The sequence below is a fragment of the Myripristis murdjan genome, chromosome 22 (assembly GCF_902150065.1).
Source record: "Myripristis murdjan chromosome 22, fMyrMur1.1, whole genome shotgun sequence".
Taxonomy (NCBI): domain Eukaryota; kingdom Metazoa; phylum Chordata; class Actinopteri; order Holocentriformes; family Holocentridae; genus Myripristis; species Myripristis murdjan.
Window position 1 is genome coordinate 10,138,145 of NC_044001.1, and position 19,652 is coordinate 10,157,796.

The following is a 19,652-nucleotide window of genomic DNA, read 5'->3' on the forward strand; positions in this document are numbered from 1 at the left end:
ATGCCTGCTCACACACACACACACACACACACATGCAAATACGGACACACAGACACAAACACATCTCCTTGCCGTGTCTTCTAATCTACTCCCCACAGACTTCCCACCTCGCTGATCAATAATTCATCAGTCTAATCTTCAATAATGTTCTTAATCAAACTTTCATGTGACAGGTTGGCCGTGTAAGAGTGATTTTAATAGAGAAAAATTAGCCGAGGCCACAGCAGGCCACGGTGTGTGCAATCTGCAACATGCATGAGGAGGCAACATATAGGAAGCCGACGGAGGGATGGGTGGAAATAGCCGGATGACTCAGAGGATGGATTTATCCGTGTGGAGAGGTTAGCGATATGAGAGCAGACAACGGAGTGAGGGCCCGACTATTCTGTGACTCCTCGCCGCTAATGGCCTTAATGAGCTCTCTGGTGTCACGGCCCTTTAAGGCACAGAAACGTAGAGGGGGATCCACAACAGGGGCAAATGGAGAGAATGAAGACTTGAAATGAAGTGCATGTTCAGACCGATTTGCGAAGAATAACATAATAGAGGAGAAAGAATGAGAGGGGCGAGATCATGGCGAAACAAGCGGCCTGTGCACACGCAAGCGCGCACGCACACACACACACACGCACTTAGACACACAGGGTAATTTATCAACATTATTCATAGATTCGGAAGCCCCGATGAAGCCGCAGTTTACAGCAGTCAACATCCCAGCCGCTGTAGACACTGTGCTTGTTTTGTTTAGGGTCGACCCATTTTAGATAAACAAAACATCAATAACGCTTTCCTCAGCAAACATGTAGATGCTCGCAACCGCACGCACACGCGCGCGCACACACACACGAATGAAAACACACGCTCGCTCGTCTCCCAACTCCCTGCAAGAGGAAGTCAGCGAGGGTGTTTGAAGTGTGTGTGATCAAACAGAGAGTATGCAGCACCACTAGCGGATGCCACAGCCTATACTCCTCACTGCACCCAAAGACAGCAAAACACGCCTCCTGTCAATTCCCCCTCTCTCTCTCTCTCTCTTTCTCTTTCTCTCACTCTCTTTCTCCCTCGGTTTTTTCACTCCTCCCCCTGTCTTTTTTCAGCTCCATTATTTTTTCTCCCCCTTTTTAGTTTTTATAAGATTGATTTTTTTTTGTGTGTGTGTATGTGTATGTTCATTACCCTCGCAGATCACGTAATGCATTTCAGGGCAGACCATTCCCATTAAAACACATGACTCTGCTCTTAAACACTCAGCTTTTTTCCATTTGATATGCTTTTACATTTACTTGACATTATTTCATTTGGACCAATTTCTTTCCAGCCCTCATTTCATATCGTATTTTATCCCTCGTCTGTTGAAAAACAGGAATATTCTGCAGAGCCGTATCTCTCGCTTGGCAGATATATTTCACTGTTATTCTCTCCTCTTCCTGTCTTCCCTCCTGTCTTTGCCTCTGCTTTGGTGTTTGGATGATTGGTGCCACCGTAGGCCTCACGTCACCTACTTGTGCCCACACTCTCTCTCTCTCCCCCCGCGTCGGCGGCGGAAAATAAAAATTGCAGTCAGTCACCGTTTCTGCAGAAGCTCTGTTTGCTCAGAGACTGATAGCACCTAAGGAAGCACGTTCTTTTTACAGTGCAACAGCTATGAAGGACGTCAACATGAAGCCCGGTGAAGAACAGAGCCCTCCTGCAGCCCCTTCAGTAATCAGGGATGAGAGGAGGGAGGAGAGGAGGTAGCGGAGGAGCCCAGCAGTTGCCTTAGAACTACACAAGAGCTGAGGAAAAATTGCCAGCTTCTGATTAGGCTCTTCAAACCGGTGTAAGGATCTTTTTTTTTTTTTTTTTTTTTAACTCCACCAAAGCCAACACACTTACACACTCCTGAGCCACATCTAAACACCCACACAAAGTGGGCAAAAAAAAAAAAAAGACACACAAGTATTCATCACACACAAAAGCGCAAGTGCAGGCGGGAACACATGAAGGCAGGTGCTCACACAATCACAATCACACACACACACACACACACGTATATTATATATATAAATATATATGCATGTGCACACATAAAGGGAACACAGAGGAGGAAGTGAACAATCTTGGCCTCATTTGTGACATGACACCTCCCCGTGGTTGTGTGAGCGAGTTAGTGGCGACGCCTCGAAGAATGGAGCAATCTCATCAGCGGAGAATCGCCTCATTTTCCCCTGCCCCTCAAAGAAAAGACAGCTGTGGAAAAAAAAAAACCCTAATAATGTTCACACGTCTTTTCAGTATCTCCTCATTTTCTGCTCTTTCCCTCTTCACGGGGTGGCAAAAGAAGGAAGTGAAGAGGGATCTTAATGGACTTCTCGTCCCGCTTCCCCCCTTGAGTTTGGGTGAGGAGGTAGGGGGGGTGCGGGGCATAAAGCTCAGAGGATGCAAACCTCGCTGCATTCATTTCAAGCCAGAATTGGGAAAAATGAGCTCTGACTTGTGAAAAAATACAATAAACGGGAACAGTCATCCAACTAATAAATACAAGTTTCATATTCTGGTATTGTGTCAGCACTCGGTTTCTCTGAATCACAATTGGAAAACGAATCATTTTTCATAAGAAGTGAATCAAGAGACACAATGACGTAGCAGAAAAAAAACAAAACAAAACAAAACAAAACTAGCTAAATAGTTATTAACACCAAGCTGCTGCTAAAAAGCCTAAGTTGATGTGTAATAGTTTAGCAACAGTATTGGAAACACACTGGGAGGCATCCTATGCATCTCCTATTTTTCTTCAGCAAAGTTTGACAGAGGGAAATATTTCAGGCTGCATACACTTTTGTTATTCCCCCAGGAGGAAAATGCACAGCTCCTTCTTCTTGTGGGCATCTATTTTTCCCGAGTTGAAGTGGAAAAAATAATGCGGCATCAGAACACTTTTGGCACCACCACCACCACCACCATCATCCTCCTTCCCCTCATCTTCATCATCACCATTCCCTTCACCGTCCTTATCCTCATCATTCCATCATCATAATCACTGTAATCAATGTTATCTGCATGATCATGATCATCATCATCATCTGTAAGAAATCAGGCCAGAGATAGTTTTCAGTTAGGAGACCGAGGATTGGCACTAACCAGGACTTGCTAGAGAAGATTTCCATTTTTGGAAACTTCGTTTACAAAAAGCGGAAACACATTAAACACGTCTGCAACAGGATGACCTGCACGTCACAAACGGACACAGACAAACATCTAAAAATAGTTAATAACCCAAGTCAACCCCCTCCTCCACCAGCACCAGTTTGAAACCCTCCTCTCAACTCGATGTTTCAGACTGCCGGTGGCTAAGAAGAACCTTTTAAAAAGGTCTTTTATCCTTAGGGCAGCCAGCGTCCGCCACAAGACCACATGAACTATTGCGACGGCATTGCACTGAAATGATCTCTGGTGGTCCTGCATCTTTACTGTTATTGTATAATGGGTGCAGATTGAATGTCTTGTTTCCAGTGTTTCAGGTGAGGCAGTTTTCCACCCTAAGCGGGATGATGTATTGCATCATCATCATCACCACTATCATCACCATCACCATCACCGTTTTCATTACCGTGATTGTCTTTATCTTACCATAATCTCCTCTCTTCCTCTCTATCTACCTGTCTGGAGGCCTATCAGATTAGTGGCCAGTTGTCTGATCTAAGGTCCTCAGAGCCTCAGACCTTGGAATTAGCTCAGGATTAGACCTCAGGTGAGGATTAAAAGAATATTTCAGGCAAAATTACAAACTCTCTGAACCAGAAATATACATACAGTTGGACACCGCAGGGATGTAAAAGTGGCATTGCAATCAAAGGACTGGGAATGTTTACTAGTTAGCCAGTGCTTTGGTAAAAAAAAAAAAAAAAAAAAAAAAAAAAAAAAAAAAAAAAAAGCAGAATTAACTAATGACAAAATCATGAGAGTGGTGCTACATCTGTTGGTTCTGCCTTATTACGGCCCATTAGCATAGTCTAAAATGAGGGCCTTGTTTACAGTGCCCCCCTTTCTCGATGATACCAGGGTAGTGGGGCAATCATAGCTGGTTGGGAATTAAGTGATTTTGCTCTGTCTTGTTTGATGGATTACAATGCAAATGATTCATTCTCTCTTTCTTTTGTTTGACTTTCCACTCCTCCTGCGCAGAATCTACTGGGGATATTTGGATGAAGATGAAAAACTGCTGTTTTTCATTATTTCTGAAGCACACGCACAGGCTCATGCACACACACACACACACACGTTCACACATATACACACACACACACGCACACATACACGAGCCAGGAATCTCGTGATGTATTTTTGTAGTATCACGATGAGAAAATAACCCTGTTATCCGCGTAGATTTGGTCCAAAAATTCGAACATTAACCTGATTGCCAAACAGTTGCCAAAGTCTCGCAATTTTTTTTTTCCCTGGCAAAGTCATCAGTGTGAAGGTTGTTACTGGGGTCGGGCGATAAATTTTTCATGGAGTTAAGTCTCACTCTTGATGATGCCAAGCTGAGAAGAAAACGGGGGCATTTACACGAGCAAAACATCCATTCTGCGCCTCATCCCTCCGTCCCTCCAGCACTTCTCTTTCTCTATTTTAAATGCCAACTTTTTGCCATAAAAAGGCTGTGTGCCAGAGGGCATCTTTAACTTTGGGTGAGTCTCTATGCTAAAGGCCAGTGTTCCTGCTGTAATACCAGCCCCTCGACATCCACCTGCTGAGACTCATCCAACCATGCACTCATGGCTGCTTTCTTCCCCACTATGCTGTATGCTTGCCTGACTCATAGTTTCAGGGAGGCGCAAATAATCTTACTTTTCTTCCATCTTTTCCCCCTCCTCTCTTTCCACCACTTTTCTTCTCTTTTTCCACTTAATTTCTCTTTCCACTGCATCTCTCTTCCTTCCCTTTGATTCTCTTTCCCCCACTGCTAACTCTCCTTGCACTCTCCTCTCTTATTTTCCTCTACACCCCCCCCCCCCCCCCCCCCCCCATCCCCGCTTTACTCCACCTCTGTTACTTGCACATTAGAGGCAGCTTCCTCCAGAAAAAAAGCAAAAACCCTGGCCTCTTCTCCCTGTTATACACTCATCTTTTTGTCCTTCTTCATATTCATGCTCTGAGTGTCCCTAATCCTTCAAGTGGATCTCTCTATCTCCCCCCCCCCTCCACCCAAACGCCTTTCACATTTCTCTCTTTTTTTTGTCTCTCAGGGCCGGTCTGAGGCGTAACCAGACAGCGGTGTGTGTGTTATTATCAGTCTCCAGCTGGTCTATATGAAGAGCGAGAGGCCGGGGTCCCATCAGAGCATTACCCAGACAGAACTGAAAGGGTCCTATTCTTACACTCGGCTAACACAATCATCACATCCAGCCGGGACCTGAGGAAAAGTATTAGAGGGGAGCGGGAACAAGAATGGAGCAGGAATGACAATGCCCATTGTTCACGATGTGTGGAGCACAGTCTGGCATCTTTCATATTCTGGACTAATATCTGCCTATCCTCTCTTTCTCATTTTCTCTCTTTCTTTCTCTCTGTCTTTGTATCTTGCTTACTCTCAGCCCTCCCCTCCCTGTCTCTCTCTCTCTCCCTCTCCGACTTCCTATATTGCCTGGCTGTAACTGTTTCTCCCTCTCTTCATTAAAACAACAGCTCCTGGGATCTCCCCAGGTTGTTTCGGAGCCCTTACATCATCATCACCATCATTGCCATAGTCATTATCATCAACAAACCTCATTAGTGGGAGGTAGCAACAGAAGCAGCAGCACTGCAGAGTAATATCTTTACTCATTCTTTCAAGCTGCTCCCCTGCATGAACAATCATACATGGGGGGGAGTAAGTAAACATTTCATCTTGCATCGGAGATTCGCTGCCATGCTAGTGACATACTAAACAGGCCATTACACTTCGGATCAAACAGCGATGGGCGCTCTGCAGCGAGCCACATGCACAGACACTCTCAAGGGCAGGGGTGAAATCTGAAAAAAAGTGCATTTTTCCAGCAAAATACTGCATGGATGAGCTCAGATTTCACGCTATCCTGAGATTTTTTTTCTGCTCTGAAAAAAATCATTTCTGGTGTTTTTTTTGTAAAGATAAGGATTATGATTCTAAGCCATAACCTTAATAACCAAAAGAATAAAAATACTTAATCCAAAGGTGAGCGGGAGGACCACCCCTGTCACAGAAGAGAAATAAAATCATGCGGCTGGAGATATTTTTCAATCTCGGACTCATTTACAGTACTAATTGTTACAAGCGCTGACAGTTGGCTATATGGCACATGAGTGGCAGTGCAAATTAGCGCAGGCGGCTGAGCTGCGATCGGCTTGTCATGAAGAGGTACTCGCTGCAAGATGAAGTGTCATACAAGGCAGAGGGAAGAGGAAAACTCAAAGGCACCCTCATCGAAGTTACAGAAAGTCGCCTTTAACGGGGAATACCGGTGTCATTTAGAGTTGTAGCCCATTTACAACTGTCTATTACAATCACCCAGTCATTTTTTCAGTGCGTGCCGAACATAATTAGATGTTTTAACGCTCACTGTGACTTTTAATCGCCTTTAAAACACAAACTCGCTGTCGAAGGTGGCTTTAAATTAGCTGTCCTCGATGACAAAGGAGCCCAAAATAAGAAGGGATGTCACTGACATTAAGGTTTGTAAGGTGACATGTTTTTTTTTTTTTTGTTTTTTTTTTTTTTGGTCGTTTCCTGGAAGAGATCTCCACCTCTTACTGTGGGTGTCAGGTGATTGACAGTAAGCAGAGCGTAACATAATGCAAGCACTGATATGAAAACACTCGACCCCGGCACAATGAAACAGCGATAAAACAGCGACTCTGACAACGTAACATTATGGCTTCATGTTTACCGGGATGAATTATTCGTTGAGCCGGTGGAAATTGTTTTTCATACTGTAACGAAAAATGAATGGCTGCAAATGGCCTCTTCTGAAGGTAAGAAAACCTGGACAACTGGCATGAACACCAGCATTATCATTTAATACACCACAATAAAAAAAAAATGCCTTCTCATTGTATACAAACAATGACGATGCATTAAAGAGAATGTAAAATTAAATGAATATATAAACAAACCAATCCAAGGTGTTGTAGCCCCAATTATTGCTTTCTAACTTCTACATAAACAGCCAAGGATTTCTCTTCCTGTTACTTGCTCTTACTCCGGGGGCGACAAGGTGTTGACATTCAGCTGCAACACACACACACACACAGGTCACGTGTGCAACATGCTAAGAACATGTAACCTGATGCACACTGTAGCCTTAAGTGTGTTCTGCTGACGCTGCCTAAGGCGATGCAGGTTTCACTCCGGACAATTAGACACAGGAAAAACATACTAACCATATCCCCAGGGAGAGAGAGGGAGAAGTCAAGGTAGGAGGAAGACAGAGATAAGAGAATGGCAGACAAGAGTGTGATGGACAGATACAAAGAGAGAGAGAGTGAGAGAGTGAGAGAGAGAGAGTTGGAGAAGGGGGTGGTGGCAGTAGAGGATAGATTTAACCCAGGGGCAGGTTTGAGTCTGACAAACTGTCAGCAACTGAGCGGGGGTGAGTGCAAGTCTACATGTAAATTGGATGCAAATCTGTGCGTGTGTGTATGTGTGTGTGTGTGCGTGCGTGCGTGCATGTGTGTGTGAATGTGTGTGGTAGGGCTGGAGAAATGTTAGTGACTACACATATCACTGGGCGCCACAGGGGACAAGACACAAAGACACCGTGTGTGTGTGTGTGTGTGTGTGTGTGTGTGTGTGTGTGTGTGTGTGTGTGTGTGTGTGTGTGTGTGCGTGTGTGAGACTGTGTCTATGAGTGTTTTTTAGTGTGTATACATGCCTGTGTGTGTAAATGATGTAGATGTACCCAAGTGCACATATCTGTGTGTGTGTGTGTGTGTGCGGTCAGAGTGTGTCTAAGACAGTTTCTTCCCCTCAAAGGCTGCGTGTGCCGTGTGTATGAATGCACACATGCCTGCATTGTCTGTGTCTGTGTGTGGTGTGTGTGTGTGTGTGTGTGTGTGTGTGTGGGTGGGTGCTTCATGCGTAAGACACTTCTTGCTCCTCAAAGGATGTGTGGGTGCATGTGTATGCGCATGTGTGTGTGTGTGTGTCTCCGAGGAGACAGATTCTGTCCCACAGAATGAGCGTCGTCAACCATCGCCGCTCCTCACTGACAGAGTTCCTCAAAGACAGAGATGAAGAGAGAGGGGAGAGGAGGAACGAAGAAGAAAAGGAGGAGAAAGTCTTTTGAAGGATAAACCATGGGATTAGATAAGGTGCTCCTTCTGGACCATCGAGCCAGTGCGTGCGTGTGTGTGTATGTGTGTGTGTGTGTGTGTAAATGTGAAGAAGAGCCCATTGCTCTGAGCACATTAGCTGCTCAGGGTGAACAAAGCCCCTCACCTGCAAGCTTTATAATACAGGCCTGAGAGGCCAGAAGGGGTGTGTGTGTGTGTGTGCGTGTGTGTGGTTGTGTGTGTGTGTGCCAGCCAGCAAGTAGAAAAAGGGTGGCTGGCTAGCCTCCTATTCAGCAGAGAGCCAATCTGGCTCTATGTGTATGTGTGTTGTGTGTGTATATGAGCGCGTACATATGTGGCTGGCCCAAATTTAGCCTGCACACACACACACACACACACACACACACACACACACACACTAGAAAAATGGTAGCTGGCTTGCTTTTTATTCAACAGAAAACCAATCTAGGCATGTGTGTATGTGTGTGTTTGTGTGTGTGTGTGTGTGTGTGTGTGTGCGCTCCTCCTATATGCCTTCCTGCAGTATAAATCCCTTTGTGTGGTTATGGCAGATTTCCAGATTTCGTTCAAGTGTTGCAGTATTGTTGTGATAATGTGTTACGGCACTTTGTGGCTGTGCAGCGCCGCACATCTCATCACAACGGGACGATGGACAACACTCTGCGTGTGTGTGAGAGCTGCTTCCCACTGTGACCAAAAGTGGCCAGAGCTGTTTGAATTGGATTATCTCATGCATTTTCTATTATCGTGCGAGACCTTGAAAGAGATGGCCTGCTAAGAGCCACAGACCTTGATATAAACGGTTTGGCCAATTTGTACCACGCCTGCTATCTCGAGGTGAAAATATGTTTTTTCTCCCCCAACCTGTTTTATTTATCTTGATTCATCCAGGTTAGTCTCGCTGAGATCAAGGCTCTCTGGCACAGACCTGGCCAATACAGCAGCGGTACAATTAATTACAGGTAGAAAAATATGGACACATTTCATTACAGGTAATAGATAACCAGGGAAAAGCGGGACAAAAAGAAAGAGAGTAGGCAAGAAGGAGGAGGGAGGGTCAAAGAGGACAAACGGGGGCACAGCAGTCGCACCTACAGCCAGGGGCGCTGCCAGGAATTTTGGGCCCCATGAAAAACAAAAAAAAAATTAAATAAAACAAACAAACAAATAAACAAAAAAAAAAAAAAAAAAAAAAAAAAAAAAAAAAATATATATATATATATATATATATATATATATATATACACACACACACTCAATGATGGTTTAATAATTTTATATTAATTTTTACCTATTTTTGGGGCCCCTGTCAGGCAAGGGCCCTCGGAATTGTCCTAACTTTTCCCCCATATACTGTGCCCCTGCCTACAGCAATCCAGTTCGTCAAAGCATTGGCAAAAAATTGACAGCATTTTCAGAAAATGATTATGGAGCTACCAACATCCTCCATGACCACAGAGAGAGAGAGAGAGAGAGAGAGAGAGAGAGAGAGAGAGAGAGAGAGAGAGAGAGAGAGATTCTGAAAAGTTTGGCGTGGAGACAAAGGACACCTGGCAGCAGCCATGGCAGAGCTTTACGGAGCAAACACGCTTGCCACTGGCCACTGCAATGGCCAAACTATCTGCCTATGGCTGTGTACTCTGGGATGCATGTGTGTGTCCATGCATGTGCTAGTCTGTGCGTGTGAATGTGCTCATTCCTGTTTTGCTGCCCCCGTGGGAACTAGTGTTGACTTCTAGGGGGTTTTCACACCTATAGGCTGCTTGTTTTGGTCCAATTCAGCCATGAAATTGCTACATGGTTGCATTTTTCATTAGGTTTGGTTCGTGTTCACACAGTCCTACAGCCTGGGAACCAGATGTACCTGCCAGCTTGGGTTATGTGCTATAGCAGATTGGTCTGGCCCCTCCCCTCCCGTTCAGACAGATTTCCAGCCGACCTACCCCAGGTTGGGCCAATCACAATAATTTATCCAACATGGGGTGGGTTTGATTCGATGACCGACGTCACTGAGGCTCAACGTTGCTCAGTGCCACATCACACATCTCACTGCTGATTGGCTGTAGCTCTATCCAGTTGCATCCACAGGCATTTTGGTCTGCGACTGTTGATAACACCCACTGACTGTCTGTGATAATGCCGCTTGGAAATCCAAACTAAGAGCTTCCAATTCACATTCGTGAGTTGTTTCTGGCGATGCAGGGCTAAGAGTCCTCTGTTCAACATTTGCAAACGAATGGCACGTGGCCAAACAGATCGTTCATCTATTGGACAGAAATTTTACGAGGCAAAGTCCAATCATGGACAGCAGCGTATCGCAATAGCAGAGCAACATTGGAACAATGGAGCAGGGCTGGACAATAATTCAGTGTTGTTTGTAGTCTTTCAGCAGTATCATATTGTGAAGATACAGTGATTTGGGGATACTGTGCCACAATTCTGCTGTCAAAATGGGATGGTAACGAGCAACTGTTGTTTTAAAACTGACAAAATTAGGCGTGAAACATTTTGAGGAATATTAGTTGAAAATTTTAGAGTTTTGTATGACAGCACAGCAAAAACCACCATTCAATTCAATGACATAAATGTGAATTTTATTATTTAATAGGATTTTGCAAAATGTGTAATATCATGACATATAGGCTACTGATATTTTAAAAAATCCACTCGAGGGTCGTGATGCTGGTTTCAGCCACATCACCCAGCCCTACAGTCGAGCACCACCGAACAACACAGACCTCAATGTTTCTCCACAAACAGTCATGAAGTGTTGCCGTCAACCCACATTTCTAGATGAGCTCTCAGCCCATTGTTACTCCCTGTTTGTCCCTGACTCATTTTGACAGCACTAGAGGCTGTCTGGCTTGCAAATACAGGTGTCAACATCCACTTTCAACCCACACCGCTCCATTTTATGGTTTGCTCAGATTACGGAACCGCGGTTCACCCGGAAACCGAGTCCCAACTTTAAGGCGGACCACAGTTGGACGTTTGGTCTGCACTAAATGTGTTTGAATGTATTATAACCTTTCCCACCTTTCCAAATGAACCAAACTATAACACACTGTGCATATGGTCCAATTAAAACAGACTAAACAGGCCTATTTTGGTGTGAAAGGTGTGAGAGCACCCTTAAATATTACAAGTGAGTTTCTTTGTGCAGTGAGGTTGCTTTGGCTGATCATCACATCTTTTTTTTAATTGGCTCATTATATGTAATGAGAACATAGATATCAAAATCAGCCTTATGCCTCCAGCAAATACTCCTTGGTTTTTTAGCTGTGTTTGTTTGATAGCAGACATTAATCTTTATCCAAAGAATGAGGACTAACTTTTTAGTAATCAAGATTTGTGAGCGGTGCTGTGAAATGGCCTGGAAAATCATAAATTTTAACATTGAAATGTCATTAACTAAATATAACTAATGAAGCCATGGTTGTTGTTTTTTTTTTTTTTTGTTTTTTGTTTTTTGTAACTAGTCTGTATTCTTGTGCTGCACAGTGATCTTTAGGTGTACAAAGAATCCCATGGCTCTTCACTTCCTATGGAAACTGGGGAAGGAGTCTCTGGGGCGCACTTACAGCTGATGGAGAAATAATGTCTGTTTGTGCGTGTGTGTGTTGGCACGCGTCCCTGAAATTGGCCCAAACGAAAGTAAAGGTTTGTGTTTGCGAGAGAGAGAAAGAAAGAAAAGAAAAAGAATAAATCACTAGGAACAGAAGAGACTGGATGCCATCTTTGTCTTCACCTGGTGGTTCAAAACAGTGGGTGTTTAGCAAATCCGAAAACTCAGTCGATACTCGAGTCCCTGTGTAAAAATGCTCTTTCCAAACTGTCTTGGCGAGGAGAAAAAACTTCCTAAAACCTCAAGAATAGATGAAGCACCGTTACTGTTGGGGCCGAGCTATGTGTTTGATGTTTTGCAATCAATTAAGACACACAGCTGTTCATTTTCCCCGCTGTCTCCACCGTCTCCTTGCGACATGCAGTACCGCGGATTGGACATGCGGCATTGTTTGCGAGGCTTCCTGCTCATTCTCGTTGGCCACATCAGCCTTTAATGCCTCATCGACTGACAAATAAACTTCTGTCCTATCAGTTTAACACCGCTCACCGCCGAGCTTTGGAGCTGCTGCAAGGGCTGGCCCCAAATATCCGGTTAATCTTTCATTAGGTGGGTATTCAAACATAATTTACATATTTGGACAATTTGGGCGGACACCTTGCTGAGCCTTAAAAAGATGCCGAAAAAACCTCTCCAGCATGGGACCGCTTTAAAACGGTTCATGACAAGGAGGCCGAGCGTCTAATACGCAAACAAAATTGATGCAGTCGCGCCAGCGCATTGTGTTTGCTAAACTATCTGAAGCATTTAAGCGCTGGTGTGGAATTGGAGGAGATACTGAGGGCAAATCTAAATAGATTCAAATCAAACTAAATTACATGCACTGGAAAAAAAAAAATGTCATTTACCACGTCAGATGTTTGATTGCAAATTTCTCTGACTGTCTGGGAAATTACCGGTGTCGCGGCACCTGATATCTTCTGGAAACCCGTGTCTTTGCGTGGAGTGCAACCCCCCGCCTGCAGCCTGATTTGTTTTTATAGCCAGTTAATTCAAAGCAAATATCCAGATATTTGTCCATATAACTCAGTAATTATCTGAATATTGTAAAAGAAGAAGGCATTAGCGAGAGCCCAAACTGCTACCAACTCTCATTTTCACACTTCTGAAATAATGTTAGTTGCCCACTACAACATAAAAAGAATACATCCTGCATCCTCCTACATTGTTAACATGGAGTGAATGATATACTGGGGACCAATGGGTGATTTTGGCATCACTGTTCTCATCACTTAAAGGGTAAGTTCACCAAAAGTGCCTAACCTCCCACAACTTGAACGCATTCCTGTAAATGTAGGATTAAAATTAAGACTAGGTAAGGGTGAGAGACTGAATTTAGACAACAGAAGGTCCTCACAAGTACAGCAGGACCAACGTGTGTGTTTGTCCGCTGAGAAAAAGGCACAGCATGACCAATGACAGTGCCAGAGACTAACAGGGGGAACCAACTTCGCCAGCGCTCCAAAGCCTAGATTCATTGCTTTAGTACCAATGCATTTTTGATGTGCTTCTCTACTTTGACTTGTTCACATGACCCTGACGGAAACGCAGAGCCGGCAGCCTCCGTCCATATAGCTTAAATTTACCCTATGACGTGTCTGCGTGCCTGCGCGCGCGCGCGTGTGCTGAGAAAGAAGGAGAAAGAGGGTAGAGAAAGAGAAAAACCAGAAAGATAGAGAGAGAGAGAGAGGGGGAGAAAAAGAGAGAGAATGTTCCCTCTTGCCTGTTAAATATTTGAGGAGCCTTCTGTGGAAAAGTGATGCAGTCAGAGACAGGCCTGTTAGCTCAGTGTGTGTGTATGTGAGTGTGTGTGCATGCGTATGTGTATGTGTGTGGGTGATGCAGAGAGACACGGGGCCGTTAGTCGGACTAATTCAGCCGTGAGCGAGCGAGAGGGAGCACTTTCACTGTTTATTTATCTACCTGGGAGAGAGGGGGGGGGGAATGAGAGGGAGGAAGAGAGAGGGAGAAAGAGATATTGAGAGAGAGAAAGAAAGAGAAAGAGAGAGGGCAAGAGAGAGGGAGAGAGAGAGAGGGAGAGAGAGAAAGGCTGGCCAGGCTGTCACAAACCATTAGACAGACGGACCCAGTGTGCTCTGCCCCATGTCAATGAGAGAGGCCCAGTTAAAGAGAGCCATGTGTGTAAGTGTGTGTGTGTGCCGTGTTGTATGTGTGTTTATGCCTCTGTGTCTGTTTATTTATGGGTGTGCTTTTCACACAAGTACTTGCAATTGACGGGGAAATAATGTGTGCTTGTGTGCGTGTGGGTTGGCACAAGTCCCTGAAATTGGAAGAGAGAAGGTAAGGGCGAGAGAGAGAGAGAGAGAGAGCGAGAGAGAGAGAGAGAGAGAGAGAGGGAGAGGGGGAAACAGAGTAAATCTCTAGACATTGATGAGGAGGCAGGATGCCCTCATTGTCTGAGACAAAAGGAGCTCCTTGCCACAGAACAAAATATCCACAGCGCCTGCATCTCTCTCGCTTTCTCTCTCTCTCTCTCACACACACACACAAAGGCAGTAACACACACTTCTTCCATTTGTGTGTGTGTGCCTTGCTTGCTCATTGCAAAAACACTCTACATCGCCATCACAACACATCTCAAAGAAGAGTAATATGACAGATTTTCACTGGTGAACCAAGGAGGAGGAAGGGAACAACTGAAGAAAAAATACTGATGTGGCCAGATACTATATTTACAGATTAAAAAAACAAAACAAAACAGCATATCTATAAAATGTGTTACACTGTTCAGATTTCAAGGATCAGCCTGCCAGAAATGTCTATGTTTATTTTGAGAGCCAAACATCAATGTGTCAGTAAGACAGACAGACACACAAATGCACACACACACACACCTATAACTCCTACTGACACTCACTTGGGGTTGGAGCTGTTCCAGTAGACAGCGTGTCTGTCAAATATGATCTTCTCCTCTGCCCAGACGGACACCCACGACAGGATGGTCAGCACCACCACCTCCATCACGCACCTCTGACCGAGCTGGCACAACATCATAGACATCCAAAAGGGGGGATCGCTCTCGCTCAAACTGGGATCAGGCTTTCGATGCACTGCCGCACCAGGCAGAAATCCGCTCTATTTCATCAATGTCCGTCTGCGCGTCTTTGGAAAAATCAAGCCGGCGGTTCATGGAGCGTCAAGGTTTGGATGCGAAATTCCGATAACCCGAGCGGGTGTTTCAAGTCATGCTGGGATCGTGAAACTTCACTTCAAAACTTCATCGGCCGCGGACGAAAAGCCTGATTCACATGTTATTTTAGCACCAGTGCGTCGTCGGTGGGATGCTGCGAGTGCGTCTCATCTGCAAGGTCCGAAACTTTTCTCCCATTACGCGCGGCCGAGGAGAGATGCGCCACCTGGATTAGGTCTCCTCCTATCCCAGAAAAAAAAAGAAAGATCAAAGAAAAGGGAGGAAAAATGTGTAATCACGCGGCAGAATTCATCCAAGGTTTGCGATGATGCACACGTCGACGTTGTCGCTCAAAAGCAGACCCAAGACACAGTCAAAACCAGCCGTCATATTTATTTACCCAGAGACGTCGGTGTTGGTGATTCAGTCCGGAGCGCGCTTTGTTTTCCTCTTCCCATGCACAGCTCAGGACGCAATGTGCTCACAAACTGTCCGCGAGCCGAAGCCAGACTGAAAACTAGTACATCCACTTGACCTTTTTCTTGTATTGCAGTTCGCGGAAACAGATCCCGAGTCTTACGAGCAGCCTCCTTTGTCCATAGGAACTGCAAGACAGCAGCATCCCTCTCACACACTGAAGGCTCTCAGCATCTCAACTTGGTGATTCCTCTCTGCTGCCCCTGGCTCTAATCCAATGTGACTTCGCTCGCCGTGCGCTTTTTTGGCTCTGTGCGTCACGCTGGACCGGCGCGGCAACACAGACTCGGCGTTTGATCGCGGCTTTAATCCAAACCTGCTCCCATGCAGCCTCCACCTACGGCGACAGCAGCGCTCACCGGCACCCAGATCCAGTGTAAGTAACCCCCCCACCTTCTCTCTCTCTCTCTCTCTCTCTCTCTCTCTCTCTCTCTCTCTCTCTCTCTCTCTCCCTGCGCGGGCGGGGCCGAGCCGAGCCGTGCCATGCAGTACCTCTCACGGCGGGGGACTATATGGGCTGGCTGACTCACTGCGTCCTATACAGGCAGCATCAGGGTTACAGTAGAAGAACATACCTGAATATAGTTAACCCAGATTTTTTTTTCTATGGGCTACTGGGTGTAGCGACCCTTTTAGGCTGACGGAAATTAAGTTATCAATTAATATACATGGGCCTGTAATAAATGGCCTCAACTTGATTAAATTTGTGTGTTAGGTCGTCTGCCATGTGACGATCCCAACCGGAGATCATGGTTTACCGCCCATACGGTTATCAACTCTACCCATTTGACTAAAAGGTGGTTTATTTACATCGCAACCTGAATATAAAGCGTCCTCCACGTAAAGTTCACAAAAGCTGCTCTTTTCTGTTTGAAAGGTGCAGACTGATGGATGGGCTCAGGGAGAGAAGGCGTCTGATGGATTGGTGGAACAGTGGAGTCATTTTCCATCAGTGTCCATTAGGCCCAAAGGGCAAGCAGAGGCAGCAGCGACTCCAAAACCTCTGAGCCATAAACCTCCAGATAGCTGTCTGACAGCGCGCGGCGGCCCCTGCTTGGTGTGCGTCGCGGGCGCGTGCCGATTACGCAGCAAAACATATCCATCTTATCAAGTCCTCCAGTCTTCAAAACTCTGAAACGTTTCAACAAGTTTAAAGTTCGCCAACAGAGTGAGATAATTGCGCTTGCTTCCGCACGAATTTTTAAATTAGTCCCGGTTCAAGATTTTCTGGCTGTTTGTCATAACCCATGTCGAAACATGGAGATCACTCACCAGCAACCAGAAAATGAGACTTGATTCAAGATAATTCTCGCAACAAACTGATTTGCATCGGAAACCAGTTGTTATCTCGCTCCAGTAGCAGATTTGGTCGCTTGCGGCAATTTGAGGAAGATATCATTTTCAGACTCAGTAACATGACTTGCTAAAATGCACATTTTTTTGCAGTGTGCAAACTCTGAGAAGTAACCACGAGACAGTTTCCCAAACTGAAACCGACGGACTTGTCCTAACATTTCTAATCCTAACAGGCCTGTGTAATAATTTTAAACCGAGAACCTTTCTGCAGCTCCATCTTTCACATCTTATTGTGCCTCTCTGTTGGATCCTTTATGCAAAGTGTCCTAGTTTTTCGATGCCCTGCTCTGCCTGCAAAGTAATGCCTATAATTTGGGCTGCATGAATTCAGGCAGGGAGCGAACCCATGCACCCCCATAACCCAAATACAGCTGCATGTTGTCCGCCTCTGTGGATGAATTATTCAACATCTGTCTGAAGCGTGCATATGTAAACAGGTGGATATTCTCCTGATGGCTTTTTAAGGGGAGCCACTATGGGAGCAAAGACATCCTTCACCTTAGCCTTAGGCTTATCCTCGTCTGCTTTGTCACTTCTAAGAGTAATTCTAATCTCATATAAGCTGTGTAGACTAAACAACATTGCACATATTCAGATAAGAAGGCTTCTTAAGAGATCTTAAATCTCACTGAATATGGGCCAGAGAAGATATATGGATGCATGTCTCTGTGCAAGGGCCTTTAATCCTGAAATAGCGTTGGTTAAGTGTGAGATTGCTCTCCACTTAAACTCCACTCAAGAGAGACATAAATTATAGACATGAATTATCTCACAGCTTCAAAATGTAAATAATACAGAACAGACGAAAAACTCGATTTGTTCAAGATATTGACGAGCGCTGTGCTCATTTACATGCAGCCAATTCTCTTGCTCTGCCTCTCACAATGCAGAGGTTCAGGTTCTTGCTCGAGGAAGCGCTGGCTGTTGCATGGTGTTGAAACTGTGACCATTTATTTCTATAGAGGACAGATTCTCAAACCACTATATAGGATGCGGGGCCCTCCAGATCCCCTCAGGCTTACTTTAGGGTGTGTTTGTGTGTGGCCTCAGTGTTCGCCAGTATTTGCTTGATTAGAGACCACATACTAATGCAAATAAATGTTCCCAGATGTGGTGGGATCACTGGCTCACATGGTTTCGTTTAATCATATGCACACAGTGCTGGATGAAACACATGACGGGTCAGGACTTCTAAACAAATGGAGGGGAGGACGGGTACAGTTACATGCAAGGCACATTGAACTAGTTAAAGTATTGAGATGGTGATATTCCAGTGTTTGGACTGTTTGTTCTCTGATTTTGGGATTCACCTCAAAGGGTGTAAGAAGCTCAAGTACACGTTGTACCATACTGTATGTACAGTGCTGCAAAATGTACTTATTTTGATGATCAAAAACGACTGCATTCACTGCATACTGTCCTTCCATTCAGTCAAAGGCTTCTTAAGTAGCCTGTTTTGTAAGCCAATAACTTCAAGAACTTTGTAACCCAAAAACATCACCAATCTCCGCGCTGCTATCATCTTACTTTGAGTTACCCTTCCTCACAATTATACAATCTCTTTGCATTTCAATATATCCCGACGAGGATTCTGTGTAGACTGCACTCTGCTCTGATTTACTCTTGGTGCAGAGTGAAATACTAAGATGCTGCAAGAAAACGAGGGTCTGTGGTATCAAAGCAGCATCAAAGCATCAAGCTCCTGTTGCCAAGTTTTGTGACTGGCATGGATACGCTGAAATACAAAGACGTTTAGGCACAGGCTGAGAAACATGCTTGAATATGAAATGTCAGCCTGGTAACATCCCTTGGAAATACACTTCAAAATGTGGCTGTTTAAACAGATAGTTAAGGCATCTTTATCTGTTCAATACATTCTTCTTGTGGTAACCTTAAAATGTGCTGTATTAATTTCAGTGTCATGTTAGAGCTGATAACCATTCACCTAATACCCTAAAATTGGGAAGAGAATGGCTGGACTTTAAGGATGATTCCTTATTTAAAGTAACGATAAAGAACAAAAACATGTTGAAGTCATGGCGTCCCAATTTGAGCTGGAGCTTAGAGCACAGCATGACCACATTTTACACCACAGGGTGGGATTATACCACAAAATTCAGCTCCTCTCGGCCACAAATACTAACTCCGCTGGACAGATTCTCCTTTGAGTTATTCCGAATTCCACCTCCTCCTCCTCTCATTTGTCCCCTTCTCAAAAGGCACGAAAGATCTGAGGTTAATCCCTTCTACCGCTTTGTAAGGAAGTTGGAAAAAAAGAAGAAAAAAAAAAAAAGGTATAATACCAGAAAGCCCAAGGAGGCACTTGAGAGATTAAGCCACTAACTATTGACATTGTGTGAGTGGCAGGTAAAGTCACCTCTGTTCAACAGCCTTTCCTCACCACCAGATAGCAAGACCTCCCCCTAGTGGTGCAGGAGGTATATAACCAGTGTTTTTGTCCCTGCCATCTCTCCCATCCCTGAGGAGCTCACTAATAAGCATGGATGCCATACATGCTCACTAACCATGCAGTAGTTTGTCTCAATTTTTCATCTTATGAGATACATTGACTTAGTTGCCACAGCAACCTGGCTCATCTTCTACATGTCAGCCAGACCTGCTTAATTGAAAGGTCAAAACAGAGCACAGGAGATGTGAGGATTACTCAGACTCCTGGAGAGCAGCAACTATCCAGCTACGCATATGGAATTAACTCTCCACCCTGCCATCCTTTGCCTTCATCTTCACAGC

The 19,652-nt window shown here is 44.8% G+C and overlaps 1 protein-coding gene across 2 annotated transcripts in view; it reads right to left on the reverse strand.

Annotated features, from left to right (window-relative positions):
- Nucleotides 1-15,870, reverse strand: part of efna2a (ephrin-A2a) — a 74,384-nt gene extending 58,514 nt beyond the window's left edge. For both annotated transcript variants that reach the window (XM_030081811.1, XM_030081810.1), the window contains exon 1: nucleotides 14,796-15,870. In XM_030081811.1, coding sequence (XP_029937671.1) covers nucleotides 14,796-14,938 — 143 coding nt within the window. In that variant the 5' untranslated portion in view covers nucleotides 14,939-15,870. The remainder of the gene's footprint in view (nucleotides 1-14,795) is intronic.
- Between the last annotated feature and the right edge of the window lie 3,782 nt (nucleotides 15,871-19,652).